At 38.4% G+C, this 19261-nt stretch overlaps 1 protein-coding gene across 13 annotated transcripts in view; it reads right to left on the reverse strand.

The window, feature by feature from the left end:
* The window catches only part of gtdc1 (glycosyltransferase-like domain containing 1), a 369150-nt gene that overhangs the window by 83626 nt on the left and 266263 nt on the right, over positions 1-19261 (reverse strand). For all 13 annotated transcript variants that reach the window (XR_011961711.1, XM_072579734.1, XM_072579739.1 and 10 more), the window contains 3 exons: positions 18830-19216; positions 14137-14246; positions 13328-13472 (listed from right to left, as the gene is read on the reverse strand). Coding sequence is in view for 12 of the 13 variants with exons in the window: in XM_072579734.1 (XP_072435835.1) it covers positions 13328-13472; positions 14137-14246; positions 18830-19216 (642 nt within the window). In the remaining variant the exon portion in view is untranslated. The remainder of the gene's footprint in view (positions 1-13327; positions 13473-14136; positions 14247-18829; positions 19217-19261) is intronic.

Consider the following 19261-nt stretch of genomic DNA (forward strand, 5'->3'; position numbering starts at 1 on the left):
CCTTTTCATGCAGAGGGTAGTACATGTATGGAATGAGCTGCCAGAGGATGTGGTGGAGGCTGGTACAATTGCAACATTTAAAAGGCATTTGGATGGGTATATGAATAGGAAGTGTTCAGAGGGATATGGGCCGGGTGCTGGCAGGTGGAACTAGATTGGGTTGGGATATCTGGTCGACATGGATGAGATGGACCTAAGGGTCTATTTCCGTGCTGTACATCTTATGACTCTATGAAGGAAATGCCATTTATTTGATTTAGCCTTACTTTTTATTATATTATTCACTTAGACAGAAACTTCCAAACAACCTTGGAATTACTTGGGATTCAACAAGCTGACCAGAAATATCACTGTAATTAACACTGAATTCTCAATGAACTGTTACATCAAATGGTACCCTGCATTTTGCCTGTGAAAAGAATCTACTGACCATGCTCTTACTTGCGCCAAATCCTGTTCACCCATCACACTGGTGTTAAATAACACCTTGATTTTAAAATTTACATCCGTATTTGCAAATCCCTTTATAGCTCACCCCTCCTCTGTAATCCTCCACAATATCTGCACTTTTTAATTCTGGCCTCAACATTCCCTGATTGTAATTATTCTACCAGTGGTAGCTGCGCAATCAGCTGCCTCAACATTAAACTCGGCACTAAACCTTTCTATCTCACAATATCCTTCTCCTCTTTAAGACATTTCTTTAAAATCTTGGTCAAAGAAGCAGATTTTATCATTTGCTTAATTTCATGTGACTCAGTGACATTTTGTTTCATAATTCTTCCATGAAATATCTTGAGACATTTAATTATTTTAAGAAATGTACAAATACAAATGGTTGTTGTAAGTTAGTGTTTTGTTGATTTATAACTGTTTCTACCTGTAAAATCCTCAGGATAAGTCATCTTAGCATAAAATTAACATTCACATTGAATAAAAAGGTACTTTGCGAATCAAAACAGTGAAATTTACACATTTTTGAGCTATCATTTGAAAACTTAAGATCGAAACACTATTTTCATTCACTCGAGTTATAGAGTCATAGAGATGTACAGCATGGAAACAGACCCATCGGTCCAACCCGTCCATGCCGACCAGATATCCCTACACAAACTAGACCCACCTGCCAGCACACAGCCCATATCCCTCCAAACCCTTCCTATTCATATACCCATCCAAATGCCTCTTAAATGTTGCAATTGTATCAGCCTCTAGCACTTCCTCTGGTAGCTCATTCCATACACATACCACTTTCTGCGTGAAAAAGTTGCCCCTTAGGTCTCTCTTATATCTTCCCCCTCTCACCCTAAACCTATGCCCTCTAGTTCTGGATTCCCCAACCCCAGGGAAAAAATTTTGCCTATTTATCCTATCCATGCCCCTCATAATTTTGTAAACTTCTATAAGGTCACCCCTTAGTGTCCGACGCTCCAGGGAAAACAGCCCCAGCCTGTTCAGCCTCTCCCTATAGCTCAAATCCTCCAACCCTGGCAACATCCTTGTAAATCTTTTGTGAACCCTTTCAAGTTTTACAACATCTTTTCGATAGGAAGGAGACAAGAATTGCATGCAATATTCCAACAGTGGCCTAACCAATGTCCTGTTCTATTAGGAGAAAGTGAGGCTGCAGATGCTGGAGAGTTAGAGTCGAAAAGTGTCATGCTGGAATAAGCACAGCAGGTCAGGCAGCTTTCGAGGAGGAGAAAAGTCGAGAAGCCCTTCATTTATGCCTGAAATATCGACTCTCCTGCTCCACAGATGCTGTCTCATCTTCTGTAGATTTTCCAGTGCCACACTGTGACTAAAAATTTATCTGTCTCAAATTTAAAATTGACAACTGATCAGGTATCCAATGACATTTGTGAAAGAGTGTTTCAAACAGCTATCACTCTTTGTAGAAGTGCTTATTAATTCTCAGACTATATCCCTTAGTTCAAAAATCTCCAACCAGTGGAAAGAGACGATTATCCAATCTGTCTTTTCCTGTTAATATCTTGAAGACTTCAATCAGATCATTCTTTGAACTTGTAAATTCTAAAGAAAACAGGCCTACTTTGATTCCTGGTATGGCAGCACTGGCATATGAAGTGAGATTGACTCAGTTAGGATTATATGAATCGGAGTTCAGAAGAAGGAGGGGGTATGTCATAGAAATCTATAAAATTCGAACAGGACTAGATAAGGTACATGCAGGAAGAATACTCCTGATGACCATGAAATTCATGGTTGAATGAAAAAAAGTCTGATTCCAGCCCTGTTGTAAGATGGGCCATTCCTGAAACAACTCACCAATTAGCGGATATCACAAAATTCCATGTTAACCTATGTGCCTATCGTACACCCAGACAAGCACTGTCAGTCCAGAGATGCCTCCATGGTTCATGAAATTTGCACTGGACATGGTAGATGGGGAAATCGGTGCTGCAATGTGAAGATTCTGGTTGCCCTTCCTTTTACAACAGGACAAGGAATGTAGACCATGACATCAGTTCAAGACAGCCTGGTCTGAGGTTGACATCCAGGTTAAAGCAATCTCAGTTGTCTGGAGGAATGTCCAGTACAATAGGAAGAAGGTCCACTCTCTAACTCTGCTACTGTGCCTACCTCACGCCAAGGCTCATGCCCTACACTCTCACCAACGCCTGCAACATATCATGCACTCACCCATCCCAAACCTTGACATCACTAACTCTGCATACTGACTGCTCTACCTACTCACTTGTGCAGTACACCTCATTACCTGCACCAAAGCTAACAGCTGTGCCACCTGCTCTCATCTCCCTTAACTCCAGCCTCTCTGATATTCCAGGAGGAAAATGCCCATTTTACAGTCGGAACATTCAGAGCTGTCTGGCATTCAGCTCTTCACCCACTGACAAGCAGCCTGACTCTGATCATCCCTCTACTGGTATTGAAGGCTTTCCTTCACTTTCTGTTCTGGGATACTCTGAGTGAAATCTATCCCTCTCAACTTGACTGAGGCCTGCTCACAACCTGATAGATCTGGCTGAAGGGCTAAGATGCACAAAGTCAAGGCAATACACAGCAGGGTTCAAAGTGATTGTGTGCTATGAGAGTGAACAAAGCACTCAGAAAGGTAGCCTGAACCAGTCCATGAGATAGGTGTTTGTCCCTGACCCTGAGTGCACAGTGTCCCTGCAGCAGCATTGCAATGATAGTTGCCAAGATGCAACACTGAAGTGCAGAAGCATACTATAAGTGGATCAGAGAGTGCCAGTTCTCAGAAGTCAGCACATAATGGATGACATTGTCCATGGAAAGTGCCCTGAGATTAAAGCTAACATGGAGGTTCTTTGGAACAAGCATCAAACTGAATTCATCAGAAACCTCTCTAATTTCTATGTCAAGTTTCTCACCATTTAGCTGGTGGGCTATGTTTGGGAAGATAGAAAGCTGAATGTCAATTAGGTAATTTGGGCTGTCAAAAAGGCACTTAACAAGCAATAACCCCTCTTGATTACCAACTCACTGCTGCCTAATGAGGAACCTGACATGCCACTGGTGAAAAGAATATAAGTTGGAGCCAAATGATCTTGACATAAGGATTGAAATTGCAAGACATCAGGATTGAAATTGCAAGACATCTTGGCTGATTCTGCCATTGGAGTCATAGAGATGTACAGCATGGAAACAGACCCTTTGGTCCAACTTGTCCATGCCAATCAGATATCTTAAATTAATCTAGTTCCATTTGTCAGCACTTGGCCCATATCCCTCTAAACCCATCCTATTCATATACCCATCCAAATGCCTTTTAATTGTTGTAATTGTACTGGCCTCCACCACTTCCTCTGACAGCTCATTCCAAACATGCACCACCCCCTTCTTCACTATCCTATCTACCCACAACTCTACTTTCAAGGAACAATGAACCTGCATTCCAAGGTCTCTTTGTTCAGCAACACTACGCAGGACCTTACCATTTAGTGGCTAAGTCCTGCCCTGATTTGCCTTTCCAAAATTCAGCACCTCACATTTATCTAAATTAAATTCCATTTGTCATTCCTGGGCCCATTGACTCACCTGATCGAGATCTCATTGTACTCTGAGGTACCTTCTTCACTGCCCACGACATGTCCAACTTTGGTGTCACCTGCAAACTTACTAACTATATCTCCGATGTTCATCTAAATCATTTATATAAATAACAAAAAGCAGTGGACTCACCACTTGTGGCACACCACTGGTCACGGGCCTCCAGTCTGAAAAGCAACCCTCCAGAACCACCCTCTGTCTTCTACCTTCAAGCTAGTTCTGCATCTAAATGGCTAACTAGGCTACCATGAGGAACCTTAATAATGTTGCCATAGTTTACTTCGCTCAGACCCCTCCAAGATTCCAACTAGAAATTTCTTTAAAACTTGCAACAAAGTGCCATAATTCTGGTAGACAACCAATTTCCTATTCTTATGAAGGACACACAATATAAGATCAGCAATGACGTCTGTATCTTTCGCCAATGCATCTGGAAAATATCCATCTCCAGTTCCATACCAAGCTTCTTTAAGCCCTTTGGCTCACCCGATATCCTTACTGACTAGCATTTCATGTGTCTGTGTGGAATTTCATTTTGAAATAAGTGAATAAATTACATTTTATTATTAGTATGTTGTCAGGATAATAATTAATCATTAAGAAATGAAAAGCCAACTCCTCTCCATATTATACCAATGCTGATCGAACTAATACTAAACTACATGACAGAACAGTTTAGTTTCATTCCATAATTTCCTCTTTTCTTGATAGCACCAAATTCTTAGGGGGGTCCTGTTTCCACAAACAACAGGCTAATTCCCATGACTTGTGCCTTTTGATAATGAGCACCAATAGTATTTCATTTTCAAGCATGGGATTGGCAACTCAACCCAGTTCAATCCCTTCCTCAAATATTTAAAGAGATTACAAAAACAATATGGCAGTTGTTCGAAACAGAATAACTAGAAGCAGGAGTAGTCAAATCAGACCCTCAAGACTGCTCCCCATTTAATATGACCATGGCCGATCACTTCTCAGCCTCAACTCTAATTTTCTGCCAGCTCTCCACAATCCTTCCACCCATTACTAATTAAAAATCTGTCAAGCACCTCTTTAAATTTACTCTATGTCTAGGTGTCCAGCACATGCTGGGGAAGTGAATTCCATAGATGCACGGCCCTTTGAGAGAAGTAATTTTTCCTAATGTCTGTTTTAAATCTGCTACCCCTAATCCTAAAACTTTTCTCATTCTAGATTGCATCTAAAACAGGTGCTTCATTTCTGTCTTAAATAGACAGGCTATTATTTTTAAACAGTGATGCCTACTTCTAGATTCTCATATGAAAATAAAATCCTTTTCACATCCATTCTGCTAAGCTACCATAGGATCCCATATGTTTCAATCAAGTAATTGTTTATCCTTATAAATTCTAATTTGACAACATTTATTCATAAGACAACCCATCCATTCCAGATATTCATCAAATAAACCTTCTTTGAACTGATTCCAATGCATTTAATGCTTTCTTAAATAAAAAAACCAATGTTGTACACTGTATTCTAGAGGTAGTACAGTGCCCTGCATAACTGAATTCTAACCTCCCTACTTTTGTATTCAATTCCCTTTGCAACAAATAACATTCTATTAGCATTTCCCTAAGTTCATATTCCATTTGCCAAATCTTTGGCCTTTCACTTAATCTACCCACATCCCTTTGTAACCATCCTGCATCCTTTTCACAATTTACTTCTCTATCTTTGCATCATCTGGAAAATAAGCAATATTAGCCTCAATCCCTTCACCCAAGTCATTTATATAAACTAAATAAAGTTGAAACCCCAGCAATAAACCCTGTGGCAGACCACTCATTACATCTCACCAATGAGAAAGTGATCCATTTATGTCTGCTCTGTTTCCTAGCTAGCCCTTCCTCTGGCCATGCCGATACGTTACTCCATACACATGAGATTATATTTTTCCTCAAAAAACTTTTATGTTGCACCTTATCAAGTGCCTTCTGGAAATCAAAGTACAGTTATGAAGCTACATTGAACTTGAAAGTGAACAGGCTGTCAGATCTGGTGAGTTTCTCCAGCATTTTTTGCTTTTGCCCCAGCCCAGTAGGAGAGGGGAAGGGAGGAAGATGGGCAAAGAGGAATAACTGTCAGAAGGTGGTTAGGGTGCTCCAGTTGGTCTTGACTCCTTTTACTAACCAGCAGCCTGCAGGATCACATCAGAATTGCTGCGTTAGATGAGGAGCACATGCTTCTACCACAAAAAGATAAATCTGGGAAACAAAGGAATGAAACCCTGGCAGGAGAAGGAATTGACTGATGGCACATCCTCCACCTGTAAAACTACAGAGAGAAAGTGAGGACTGTAGATGCTGGAGGTCAGAGTCGAAAAGTGTGACATCAGAAAAGCATAGCAGTTCAGACAGCATTCAAGGAGCAGGAAAATCGCCATCTCGGGCATAGGCTCTGCATCAGAGAATGTAAAATTGCAGCCGTGCAAGTGAGGTTGGGCCATATCAGGCACGCCACCCACAGCACTATGACCTACTTTACAGTTTACCCACCTGAGTTCCCACTCATAGATGGCTCATAAAATCCAACCAATCAAGTTTAATTCTTGGCACCATGCTTTAAGAAGATCATGGACACTTTGGACGAGATTCAGAAAAAAAGATTAATGACGGTGTTTTCAGAGAAAAGGAATTGCAGTTGTTGGGTAGATTGGAGAAGAATAGGAAGACATTTGTTAGCAGTTGAAAATTTCGAAAGGTTTAGATATAGTTCCAAAATAAGACTAGAACTGCAGATAGCTTGAAGTTGAAAACCTATCAAGGTGTCGCAGGGACTTTTCTGTGAGTACTGTCCAAGCAGTGTTTTGGATACTGTACCGTGGGCATGTTTTGGGCACTATACAAAAGTTGTTTTTCTTCTTACTTTACGAAGGAGTGTTTTAGAATTAATGGAATTATATTTTGCTTGTGTTTAAAAATCCTTGAATTTGTATTAGAAGTGGTCAAATTGGTTTATTCTATTTTAGCTTTACTCATAAAGTCATACAGTCATAGAAATGTATGGCATGGAAACAGACCCTTCGATGCAACCCGTCCATGCCGACCAGATATTCCAACCCAATCTAGTCCCACCTGCCACAATCAAGTTTTTGAGACATGATTTCCCACGCACAAAGCCATGTTGACTATCCCTAATCAGTCCTTGCCTTTCCAAAAACACGTACATCCTGTCCCTCAGGATTCCCTCCAACAACGTGCCCACCACCGAGGTCAGGCTCACTGGTCTATAGTTCCCTGGCTTGTCGTTACCGCCCTTCTTAAACAGTGGCATCACGTTTGCCAACCTCCAGTCTTCCGGCACCTCACCTGTGACTATTGATAATACGAATATCTCAGCAAGAGGCCCAGCAATCACTTCTCTAGCTTCCCACAGAGTTCTCGGGTACACCTGATCAGGTCCTGGGGATTTATCCACCTTTAACTGCTTCAAGACATCCAGCACTTCCTCCTCTGTAATCTGGACATTTTACAAGATGTCACCATCTATTTCCCTCCAGTCTATATCTTCCATATCCTTTTCCACAGTAAATACTGATGCAAAATATTCATTTAGTATCTCCCCCATTTTCTGTGGCTCCGCACAAAGGCTGCCTTAGTGATATTTGAGGGGCCCTATTCTCTCCCTAGTTACCCTTTTGTCCATAATATATTTGTAAAAACCCTTTGGATTCTCCTTAATTCTGTTTGCGAAAGCTATCTCACGTCCCCTTTTTGCCCTCCTGATTTCCCTCTTAAGTATACTCCTACTTCGTTTATACTCTTCTAAGGATTCATTCAATCTATCCTAACTGTACCTGACATATGCTTCCTTCTTTTTCTTAACCAAACCCTCAATTTCTTTAGTCATCCAGCATTCCCTATATCCACCAGCGGTGCCTTTCACCCTGACAGGAATATACTTTCTCTGGATTCTTGTTATCTCATTTCTGAAGGCTTCCCATTTTCCAGCCGTCCCTTTACCTGCGAGCATCTGCCTCCAATCAGCTTTCAAAAGTTCTTGCCTAGTACCATCAAAATTAGCCTTTCTCCAATTTAGAACTTCAACTTTTAGATCTGGTCTATCCTTTTCCATCACTATTTTAAATCTAATAGAATTATGGTCGCTGACCCCAAAGTGCTCCCCCACTGACACCTCACTTTATTGTGAAAGAAAAATCTGCAGAAGAGATTGCTTAATTAAAACCAAAATAAAACAAAATATGATCTGTCAAGCTACATTTCAGTATGGGATCAGAAACGAAAACAGAAATTACTGGAAAAACTCAGGATGTCTAGCAGCATCTGTGGAAATAAAGCAGATTTAACATTTCAGGTCCAGTGACCCTTCTTTAGAATTGATGGTAGCTGGAAGAAATTTTTTTTTTGCAGAAAAGGGAGGGAGGGTAAGGAGTAAATATGGTGGAGATAGATCCCAGAAGTGAAAAAACAGTTAGGCAGACAAAGAAGTGGATAGCAGTCAGCCTAGGATAACGAATAGCTGCAAATAGGGACTGTTGGTTGCCAACAATGGGTTGTATGTAATAGCAGACCATGTGATAACAAGGCCTAGTGTGTTGGGGGTGGGGAAAGCACGGGGAAGTGTGCTCACGCCCTAAAATTGTAGAACTTGACATTGAGACCCGACTTTGAATAGAAAATGAGGTGCTGTTCTTCCAGCTTACATTGAGCTTTGTTGGAGCACTGCAGCAAGCCTGAGACAGAGATTTTGGCCAGGGAATAAGGTGGTGTATTGAAGTGGCAGGCAACTCAGGATCTTTTTTTGTGGACAGAATGTATGTGTTCTGTGAACTGCATTTCCCCAAAACAGAGGAGACCACATTGTGAGTAGCGACTACAATAAACTAGATTAGTAGAAGTTTATAAAATCATTAGGAGCATGGATGGGGTGAATAGTCAAGATCTTTTCCCCAGGGAGCGGAGTCCAAAACTAGAAGGCATAGGTTTAAGGTGAGAGGGGAAAGATTTAAAAGGGACCCAAGGGGCAACTTTTTCACACAGAGTGGGTGCATGTATGGAATTAACTGCCAGAGGATGTAGTGGAGCTGGTACAATGACAACACAGAAAAGGCATCAGGAAGGTTTTGCAGGGATATGGGCCAAACGCTGGCAAATGGGACTAGATTAATTTACGATATCTATTTGGCATTGATGGTTGAACAGACGGGTCTGTTTCCATGTTGTATGACTCTATGAGGTAAAGTGTTGCTTCACCTGGAATACTGAGGAAGGAGGAACTAAATATGCAGGTGTTATATCTTCTGGGGATTCAGGGGAAGGTGATGTTGGGCGTGGAGGAGGAGAGGACCAGGCATACTGGAAGGAACAGTCCTTGCGGAAGGCTACAAAAGAAGGAAGGGTAATATGGATCTTGTGGTAGCATCCCACTGGAGGTGATGGAAATGGTGGCTAATGATCCACTGGATGTGGATGCTGATAAGAATGGTAGGCAAGGACAAGACAGACCCTACTGATGTTGTGGAAAGGGAGAGAGGGGGGCTGAGGGCCAAAATGTGGGAGCTGGGTCAGACTCAGCTAAGGGCCCTCTAAACTAAGTGGAATCCTTGGCTCAAATGGGTATTTTGGATGCCCCATTTTTGAAGTTGGCACCATCAGAACTGATGCAACTGAGATGAAAGAACTGGGAGACTGGAATAGAGTCTTTGCAGGAAGGAGAGTGTGATGTTGTATAGTCAAGGTAACTGGAGTGAGTTGGTTTGTAGTAGATATTGTGGCTAGCCTATCCGCAGAAATGGAAACAGAGATGACAAGGAAGGGAAGGGAACAATCAGAGATGGGCCACATTAAGGTGAGAGTGGGGTGGAAATTGGAAGAAAAATTGATAAACTTTTCCAATTTCAATTTCATTACAGGGTGTAACTTTTCTTGTCATAACATCAGTTGCGATCGTAATACCACATAAATTGTTGAAGACTTGCACTAACATGCAGCCAACCCATTTTCAATGTAACCTCATTACCTCAGATGTCTTTCTATTACCAAAATAAACTCTGAGAAATGAGTTGCAAAAATATTATGAAGATCCATGATAGTGTCTTTTCTGTTTGTAAGATTCATGTTAGATCCAGAAAATAGAGGGACTTTCAAAATTAAGGTAGCTGTATTACAAGCAAATATGCAGATTTTCTGCTGTGAGAGAACAGCTTTAAAGTTTGCCATTTGATCCATGAATTTTGGTTGTCTTTTTTTTTAACTAAATGTAAGTAACAAATATCAGAACAACAATGCCTGTACATTAGGTTGTAACCAGTCCCAGCAACAAAGAGGTTTAAATTTCAAAAGAAAATTGAATCTAATGAACAATGGAGGCCAATATGTCATTTTAATGCAACTTTTAATGTTGCTTAAAACTGGTCTTATTCCTGTCAAGCACATCTTGCATTTGATATTACTTTTTAATATCAGGTTGTATATCAAATTTAATTGTAATGATGTTTCAAACATGACTCTATTTAGTTAATGCATGTTTCAAACATGACTCTCTACTTTGACAGTGCAGTCAAATCTCATTAACTTAGATAATGTTGGATGAGTGTTTGAGTTCTACTCAACTCCCACTAAAGTTCAGGAGAAAATCTTCCTCTGAAAGAAAGTATAAAATGTTAAGGCGCATCGAAATGCACATCAATGAAACTTGAAAGTTAATGCAGAATCTTGGGTTATTTAATTTTAAGCTTTCAAAATATGAAATTTCAGAGTACTCTTTTTAAGAAAAAAAATCACTTTGGCAAAGGCATTTGATCTTCCACATGAGCTAAAAGCTTAATTACATGTTAAACCCCAAAATAAAATGGCTTTGTATTTTGGAGCAGAATTACCAGCTGTTTTGATAAACTATGTGCTTATGACACTGAGAAACTGAGGTTCTCAATATGCAAAATGCTATTTCGGAAGGATTTAGTCTTAAATTCTAGAGGCAATGGCATTTGGACAAGACCATTGGACAATGGATGATTGGATACAATTATATAGACTGTCAGCATTTGGCCAAAGGCACAGCTGAAAGAGGGGCTTCATATGCAGATCTCATGGTTGGAGCAACAAATATACTTCCACAGATATGCAAAATTTATGGCTTTATGATTCCAAAATCCGTCTCATTGCTTGGCTTTGCATTATAGTAAACTTCAGAGCAGACTTTATTATCACAGCAATACAGCTCAAGGAAAAAAATCTACTGTATCAATACAATGAATCTGTTACAACTGAAACTGCTAAATATTTACTAGTCCCACACAGATTCATGACCATTATGTATTTAATAAGGTTGCAACTCATTTGGAACGATCATCACCACTATTCCTTACGAAGTTCAAATTTAAGTCCTCAGTGGAGAAAAGTACAGACCCAGGATTAGTGTCTTGCAAATTTTCTGGGATGATAACAGGAGATTATCCTCACAACATTTAAGGAGAGTTGACAATGAACGGGTCAGGGAATAAAATCAGAATGCAACTCATCCTGTGAAAAGCTTTTGAAGATACTTTCTACTTATTAATTATTTTGTTGGCACTGGTTAAAGTTTAATTAGCCAATTCCTCTTGCATCAACAAGCATGCTTCCATAATTTGTTTTTACAACAATCATATATATCATGTGTATGAAAGACAATTTAAAAAGAAAAGAATTATCTGAAAGATTAAAAAGAATAACAATTGGATAGGATATATAACTGAGAGAAGTGGTTTCTGGGGAAATAAACAACAAAGTGAGTTTAGGGATATTAAATGAGGAATAGTTCAGTTACTAAATTACTACACCTGAGCCACATGTTGATGTTATAAAATATGCACATTATAATAATTTTTCAATATTTTCATTTTTTATTTCAAACTGTCTAATTAGATTTTATTTTATGTATTTTATTTTGCCACATAGCTCGATGATTAATATTCAGCATTGCACTCTGATGTGACCTGTGGTTATAGCTAAGACCGAATGCTCAATCGAAATATTTGCAGATGAATTATTAGGTGTCACACAGATAAATAAAATACAGTATGAAACAAGCCAACAAAAACCGAGCCAATTCCTCTCACAGGTAATATGGTTGTAATGAGCTGCAGGGCAATATTCACTACTATTTCAATGTTTTAATGGTTTTATGTCTGAGTGCATGTGTGAAACTGCTGATGGCAATCATGTCAATAACAGTATGCATTCATAGAGAGGAGACTGAGGGGAGCATGAGGGACAACTCCTTACCTGCTGTTTAAACTAAACAACTTTATCACATCTTAATCTGTATTGCCATAGTTAATTAAATTGGCGTCCAAAAAAACTGTTTGGCTCTTACCAATTCCTTTACCTGGTCAGATGCTACATTAATAGTATGTATCGCTAGACATGCAGATATTTTTCTGCTGAATGAGTTAATATTGATTGTGTGTCAAGAAAGCAACAATGTGACCTTTATTTTCCAGAGTGCTAAGTCTATGAATCTTAATATAAAGATCCCTTGAATTCCTGTAATTTATTGGCAAATAGTTATTGGGATTCTGATCCTATATTTAATTAGCTGATCATTTTTGTTCACTGAATTATTTCACTGCAGACAATGGCAGACAGTCACATTGTCCAGCAGTCATCATTCTGATATGTGGAACGTTATTTCTTTTTAAGTGAAACGCTGATAACATAGTTCTACAAGACCTAACTTAGGTTGGAAAGTAAAATGCTACTTATTGATAGTACCTTTCTCAAAACCATTGAAATTCTCGGAATATGATCTTATAATTATTTTTCACTTCTGTTAAGTTAAAGAAAATGTTAATTATTAATGACACAAAAGGAGAGTAAATAAAAGCTGTATGATTAAAACATGGCTGTATTCAGGATGCTTTAATTAAATGAAAATGCTAATGTTGTTATACTAAGCAGATCAGATTAAAATGATCCTCACAGTGAGCTATTGTAACCCATATTTTATGTTACATTACCAACGACATGTTAAAAATGTACATGAGATACACCACAAATCATAAATGCTACAAAAAGACCATACATAGAATGATGGATGAAAAATTATTTTTTCAGATTTTTTTTCATGCTTTGTGACTCCTTTTTGTATATTTACAAAACAAAATAGCGTGACAGTCGCTTTAATTTCAAAGAAACAGTGAAGCTGGTAAATTGATTTCTAAGGAAATCATTTCTGTCTCAAATGTTTGGGGAGATCTGCATTTCAGTTGACAGTAATTAGCATTAACTAATAAAGAAACACTCACATTGCCACTCCAAAGAATTCGTGTTTTGCTGTTGAGATGACAATGTCTGCCATACACAGAACTTTGAGGTAGTCGTCTTTACTGCTTTGGTAGCCCCAGTGTACAACAGAGGAAGCCAATTCCCTTCTGGCTTCAGCAAAGATGTCTTTAATGAGAGAAAAAAATTCAACAATTCAATATGGTGCAAAATTAACTCATATGTCAGCTTTGCCTCGTCTGAAGTTCAGGTTAATTAGCTTCTGCTTATTTTATAGAACTTCTCAGAGTTGTTTGCTTGTATAATCAAGGCAAGGAAGCAGAACCAAATGCTGAGGTGCAAAAGCTGACAGAAGCAAGGCCCGCCTCGACATCCTCCCCCTACGAAAAGCCAACTGTCTGCTTCATAAAACTCGCTTAGCAGACAGTGAAACAAAATGGACTGTAAAGTTCGTTAAATGAAAATATTAAAAAAGAATTAAGCTAATGGAGATAAAATTAAAAGAAATGAGGCAACAAAAACATCACACCAAAAATGGCATCACTGTGACAGCTAAGTTTCCTAATGACGGACTGCATTCGGAAAAATTAAATGGCATTCCATGCTTAAATTTCTTTGGAAAGTAATGATCCATGAATGATGCTCACTCCAGGCATTTAGAAGTGGAAAAAAAAATGCTCAACAACAACAAAAAGGGTTGTGAAATCGACAGAGGCTTTTATAACACCAAAGGTGCTAGAATTTGTTGGCCAGGGGAATTTTTGGGGTGGGGGGGGAAATGTTGGTGGGGGTGCTACTAACTAAGATCTTTTACTCATTACAGAAGCAATACCTGGTACATCCATAAAGGTCTCGCCAAGGACAGATACTTTAAAAGTTAGCCCATTTTCCTTTAGCTTCAGTAGTGTATTGAAGAACAACTCAGGGTCCTTGTCATGTTCCCTTGAAATAAAACAGAGTTGCGAATCATAAATGGAATTTACAAGTTAAATCAGAGCCACTCACTTTGTCATAATTCATGACAAATCATAATTCTGAACAGAGTGTTAAAAATACCTCAGCCATTCAGGTTCAAGTCTCTTACTTTGGAGCGCTAGCAGGATGATTTCTATTTTTAACCTTTTGAAAGGACACTCACCAGACGGCTCAGTTAACAAGAATGACATCTAATGCTTTACATATATTAGTACAGATTTGATATACATATATTATTTTGTTTGTAATATAAATACACTAGTATTATGCATTCACAACAATACTGGAATGATTGTTTAAAAGAAGGTATGAGTTGCCACTGTGAGGGAGAGAACTTAGTACACATAGTTAAAATGACAAGATTGCTGAAGCACCCTGCACTAATGACTGCATTTTTGCTGATGTTAATTTAGCTCCCTCACACTGCCAAGCTCAGTAACTCCTCCAGCTTGGTGCCCCTTATAAAGTCATCAGGATTATCTTTTTTTTAAAAATTCTCCCCTCTGTCTGATCACCCTCCCATAAAGTAAATCACAGAAAAGAACTGAAATGTTAAGATTAATCCTAATTCGATATTTTTTTTTCAAATATCAAAAATGTAAAGAAATCAAGGAGATACAATTGTTGATGCAAAATGGGCCAATAGTGACTCAGCAGTCCTCTTAATGACATAGTCAAATTTCATCTTCCAAGTTCAATACTTTAACCCCAAACCCCTTTTTAAAAAAAAAGTCAGAATTCTCTCTGCCACACTTCTCTACTGCACATTCAGAGTTAAATTAAATGCTGTAATAAAGTTAACATTGAAGGCAATTCAAAAATGTTATATCAGACTATGAATACAAAATAGCCTTTCAATAGTCCTGGGCTACTTAACAAGGCTGGCTATGCTTTTAGTGACCAGAATGATTCATGCTGGCTGATACCAGTTATGCATATTTAACATCAATATTTTCTAGCTCCAGCAACCATTACTCTTGTTGAATCAACACTGGTACAAAAAGTTTACTATTTTCAATTTACACAAAATCGTGAGGATAAAGTGCAGAGAAATCCTATCAAATGACAGAGTTTATGACAAACATAGAATAAAAAAGGCAAAACAATAATTTAGCAACATAACATTCTTGCAGATTACTTTTAAGAAAAGACGACTCCAATAAAACAGCACCCCTTTTAATTACAAATACTGGGTTTCAATAGAATTTTTAACCTTGGTGATTTTTTTATTCAAGTGCTAATTAGTGTAGGATGGATTCACAGTTTTATTGTGTAGTTCTCTATTACAACATTCATCAATCCTGCAATCAGAACATATTAACTCTCTTTATTTTAGCACTTGTCCAAGACACACAAAGTTCAGGTTAACTCTCAGGGTGCCATCTGTTTGGTTTGCCACATGCATCCATTGTTGATTGTAGCAAACTTTCCAAACATCCTAAATCTATAACATATTGGGACAGTGAACTTTGATTTCAAAAGAAATCTCCAACAGTAGAGCTTTCTAAATGAAAGTTAAACACACAACTTGCTTTTTGTGTGCACAGAGCATTAGATAATCATTTACATTTTATATACGGATAGTTCTTCTATTAACACGATGGTTGTCTTCTTGCGCAACCCTGCATCAGAGAGTAATTGCGCTTTAAAAATAGCGTTTAAAGGGTTGGCGATGTAATCATGTTACAGTCAACGCACGCTTTAAAAGTTTGCCAATCACATTACACTGAATTCGCGTCAACGAAACGTGTGTTTTGGCAGAACAACCTGGATGTACATGTTTGTGCAAACACACTTGTGCAGGAGTAAATGTAATCATATAGTCTGGAAGGTTCGTCCAAACTCATTGTATAATCTGCTTTATAAATATGAAACTAATTCTTTTGTGTGCAGCAGGAACATCACCATTTACAAGGACCGTGGATTTAGACTACAAAAGCTTTTTGCTGAAGGTCAAATGTCTATGTTACATTTTAATAATAATCAAAAGCGGCACCTCCAACTATACCATTTCTGAGGGGTCCATATTAGGCTCCTAAGGTGTGGTATTAACAGAGCTTATTTATTTTAATTTGAGAAGCTCTTATTTGTCCATTCCCTTGTGGTAAAGCTGATTTCCATGATGATTCCCTTCTTAATTTTAATACCCTTTTTACTCATCATATAGACATTAGAATTTTGCAGGAAATAATGGAACTCCCGTGCAGGAAGAAAAGACAACTGAAGGGATGATGGTAAACTAGCTTTTGCAATTAATTGGTGTACGGTAGTGCACATGTATGATAACAGAATTTTTCACCAAGGAAAGCGAGGTTAATTAATGTATGAGCTGCATTCACCAAGATGCTGAATTTAGTATTTTTCCCCCATGCTGTCTTAAGTGCCTTGATCTCCCAGTAATGACCTAGTTCTCCTAATGAGTAACATTAACCCCTGGCTGTATCTGTCCAGGACTTAATTGTCAACTCAAGCTGAAATAGAAGAGTTTGCCGATCAGCAGGTATGTGGTACATTAACACATGTCATCTCAGGTCCTAATAAATAAATCTGTTGCCATGGAAATGGTAACATAAGCAGCACTGCCTTTCCTCACTTTTTGAATAAATGTCTCTCAAGCCACGAGCGGAAAGAGGAGAGGGCAGTAATGTGGGTGAAGGTGCAGGTGAAGGATAAAAGAGAAATTAAGAAAATACAGATGTATATATAAAAAAAAGGCAATTTTCTCAAGTCAATTTTTGAATATTGCAAACATATTTGCTTTTTGATTTATTTTCTTGTCTTTTTTTAATTACACACACACACATACATATCCCTCTCTTCAACAGCAACTTTCTGATTAAATCTACAAATTCTCTCCTCCTCCCGTTTCTGGTCTCTTGTATCCCTTAATTAACAAACCTGACATTAAAGTAACCAACCAGCAAGTGCACAGAACCGGGTGGCATTTGAAGTGTTTTATCATGAAATTATCCCAACAGAGTCCATCCCGCAAGATAACATCATCATCAATACTCCATGCAAGACCCAACAGCTCAAGCACAATATTGCCTGCCATTTATCTGTTGTCAGCATAGGTTACAAACTGTAATCCTTGACTGCCTTGGAATTAGAATGTCTTTGATGTCCCCACAAGAGTTTTTGCCTGAAGGCTTTACCAATGCTCTGCAGCTCAATGTTTATTCCTCGTAATCTTCCTCTCATCTCCAGGCTACTGGTGACAGATGGTTATGTGCACACAATAGTATTAGAGTTTGATTTTTTTTTGCTGTCTATACAACAAATATCTATCAGATGTGGGCCAAGAAAGCTGACATAGCTCACTTAGGGAAAGGCAACAAACAGCTTAGGTTGATATTTTTGTCATTTTTTGTGCTTCTTGCTTGTTTCTTTTCTAAAATTCTCAAAAGTATATTGACTTCGTTGGTTTTTATGTAAAAATGCAGAGAAAATGATAGCAATGTTGATTGGTGATGGGCAATTTTATTCTATATGTTAATCTCCACATAAAATATCTATCTCTGATTAGATCATTTGATAAAACCACAATATAAATAACTCATACCAAATTAAGTTCACTTTTCTACATTTATACCGCATATCCTGAAGTGCTACTAAAAATTAATGCACTCCTTTGAATTCAAAGACTGCCTGAAACATATGCTTTTCTCTCAGTAACCTCTGCATCTCCACTGTTATTTAAGGACATATTAATTTTATTTCTGGAACTGCTTGCCTTCACTCTAGTTGTAGTGATTAAAATTCTGAACCATAAATACAAAGTATGAGCTAATATATTTATCATGGATCAAGATTGTGAGTACAATTTGAACATTTCACAGCTTGGTATCATTGAAAATGGAAAATACAAAAACACTAACTTTTACAATAAATAAATTACATGATAACATGATTGGTAAACTAGTTTTAGGGCAATTCTTTCCTGCTAAAGCTTTATGCTATATCACCAGAAATGTCACATTTTGGTTCTAAAAGCCCTGGAGTCAAAGATGAAAATCCTTTTAGATACCAGCTGCTGCAGATCAGCTTTGAAAGCTTCTGGAGTTTTAACATACTACAAGTCAAATCTGTATTAAAACAATTTACTTTGTCAGTGTGCATACTTATTACTTCACCTGCAAATAGTTGCTCAATGAATACCTGACCTACTGATCTCTCCCCAACAACACCCACAACAAGCTTCTCTTAAAAATTACTCATAACCTAGAATGAAGTGAATTCTAATCAGGCTATATTCAGATTAAACAGGCTAAGAGATAACTGGAACAAAATATTCATGTCCACCATTAGAAAATTATCAGCTGTGTTTCTATCCCCACTGCAAACCCCCTTAATCCCAATTTAGGTGTCCTCAACAGCACTGAAAGCTGAACGTCAAGCACAAAAATGGTGACAGTTATCTAACCAGTAGATTCTGCTCTGATTAGAAGATCTTACAAGATTGGACATTGTCAATGATAACATTTAGAATAGGCTGGTGAAAAGCAGAGGAGAACTAACTTGCTAGATTATCTCAAATGTCTATTACTTACCACCTATGGGGCCAGACAATATGCAGAGGCATATGCTGGGAGGCGACACTGAAATTTTCTTCCAAGTTCCCACTCCCACCCAACATGCTGCAGGGGTTAATGGCCACATGTCCCATATCTTCTCCATGATAAGCACTTGCACCTTCAGTTCTTCTGACGGAATTTAGATCTTCCAGTGAGTCTGATATGTTTGATAGTCCTTCTTGATTTCTAGTGTCCTGTTTTGCGGTAGGAACAGGGTTCAGACACGCAAAACTGTTTCTCATCAATCCATCATCTGCTTTACAGTTTTGTAAAGTTATCAGACTATCTAAGGCTTCACCATCTTCAATGTCTTGAATATCAGTCATCAGCAGATCACGTTCAAGTTTATGTGCTGGCAAAAATCTGAAAAAAAAAGGTCAGATTGTAAGACAACAGCTACATGGAGGT

Source organism: Chiloscyllium punctatum, chromosome 10 (assembly GCF_047496795.1).
Source record: "Chiloscyllium punctatum isolate Juve2018m chromosome 10, sChiPun1.3, whole genome shotgun sequence".
NCBI lineage: Eukaryota > Metazoa > Chordata > Chondrichthyes > Orectolobiformes > Hemiscylliidae > Chiloscyllium > Chiloscyllium punctatum.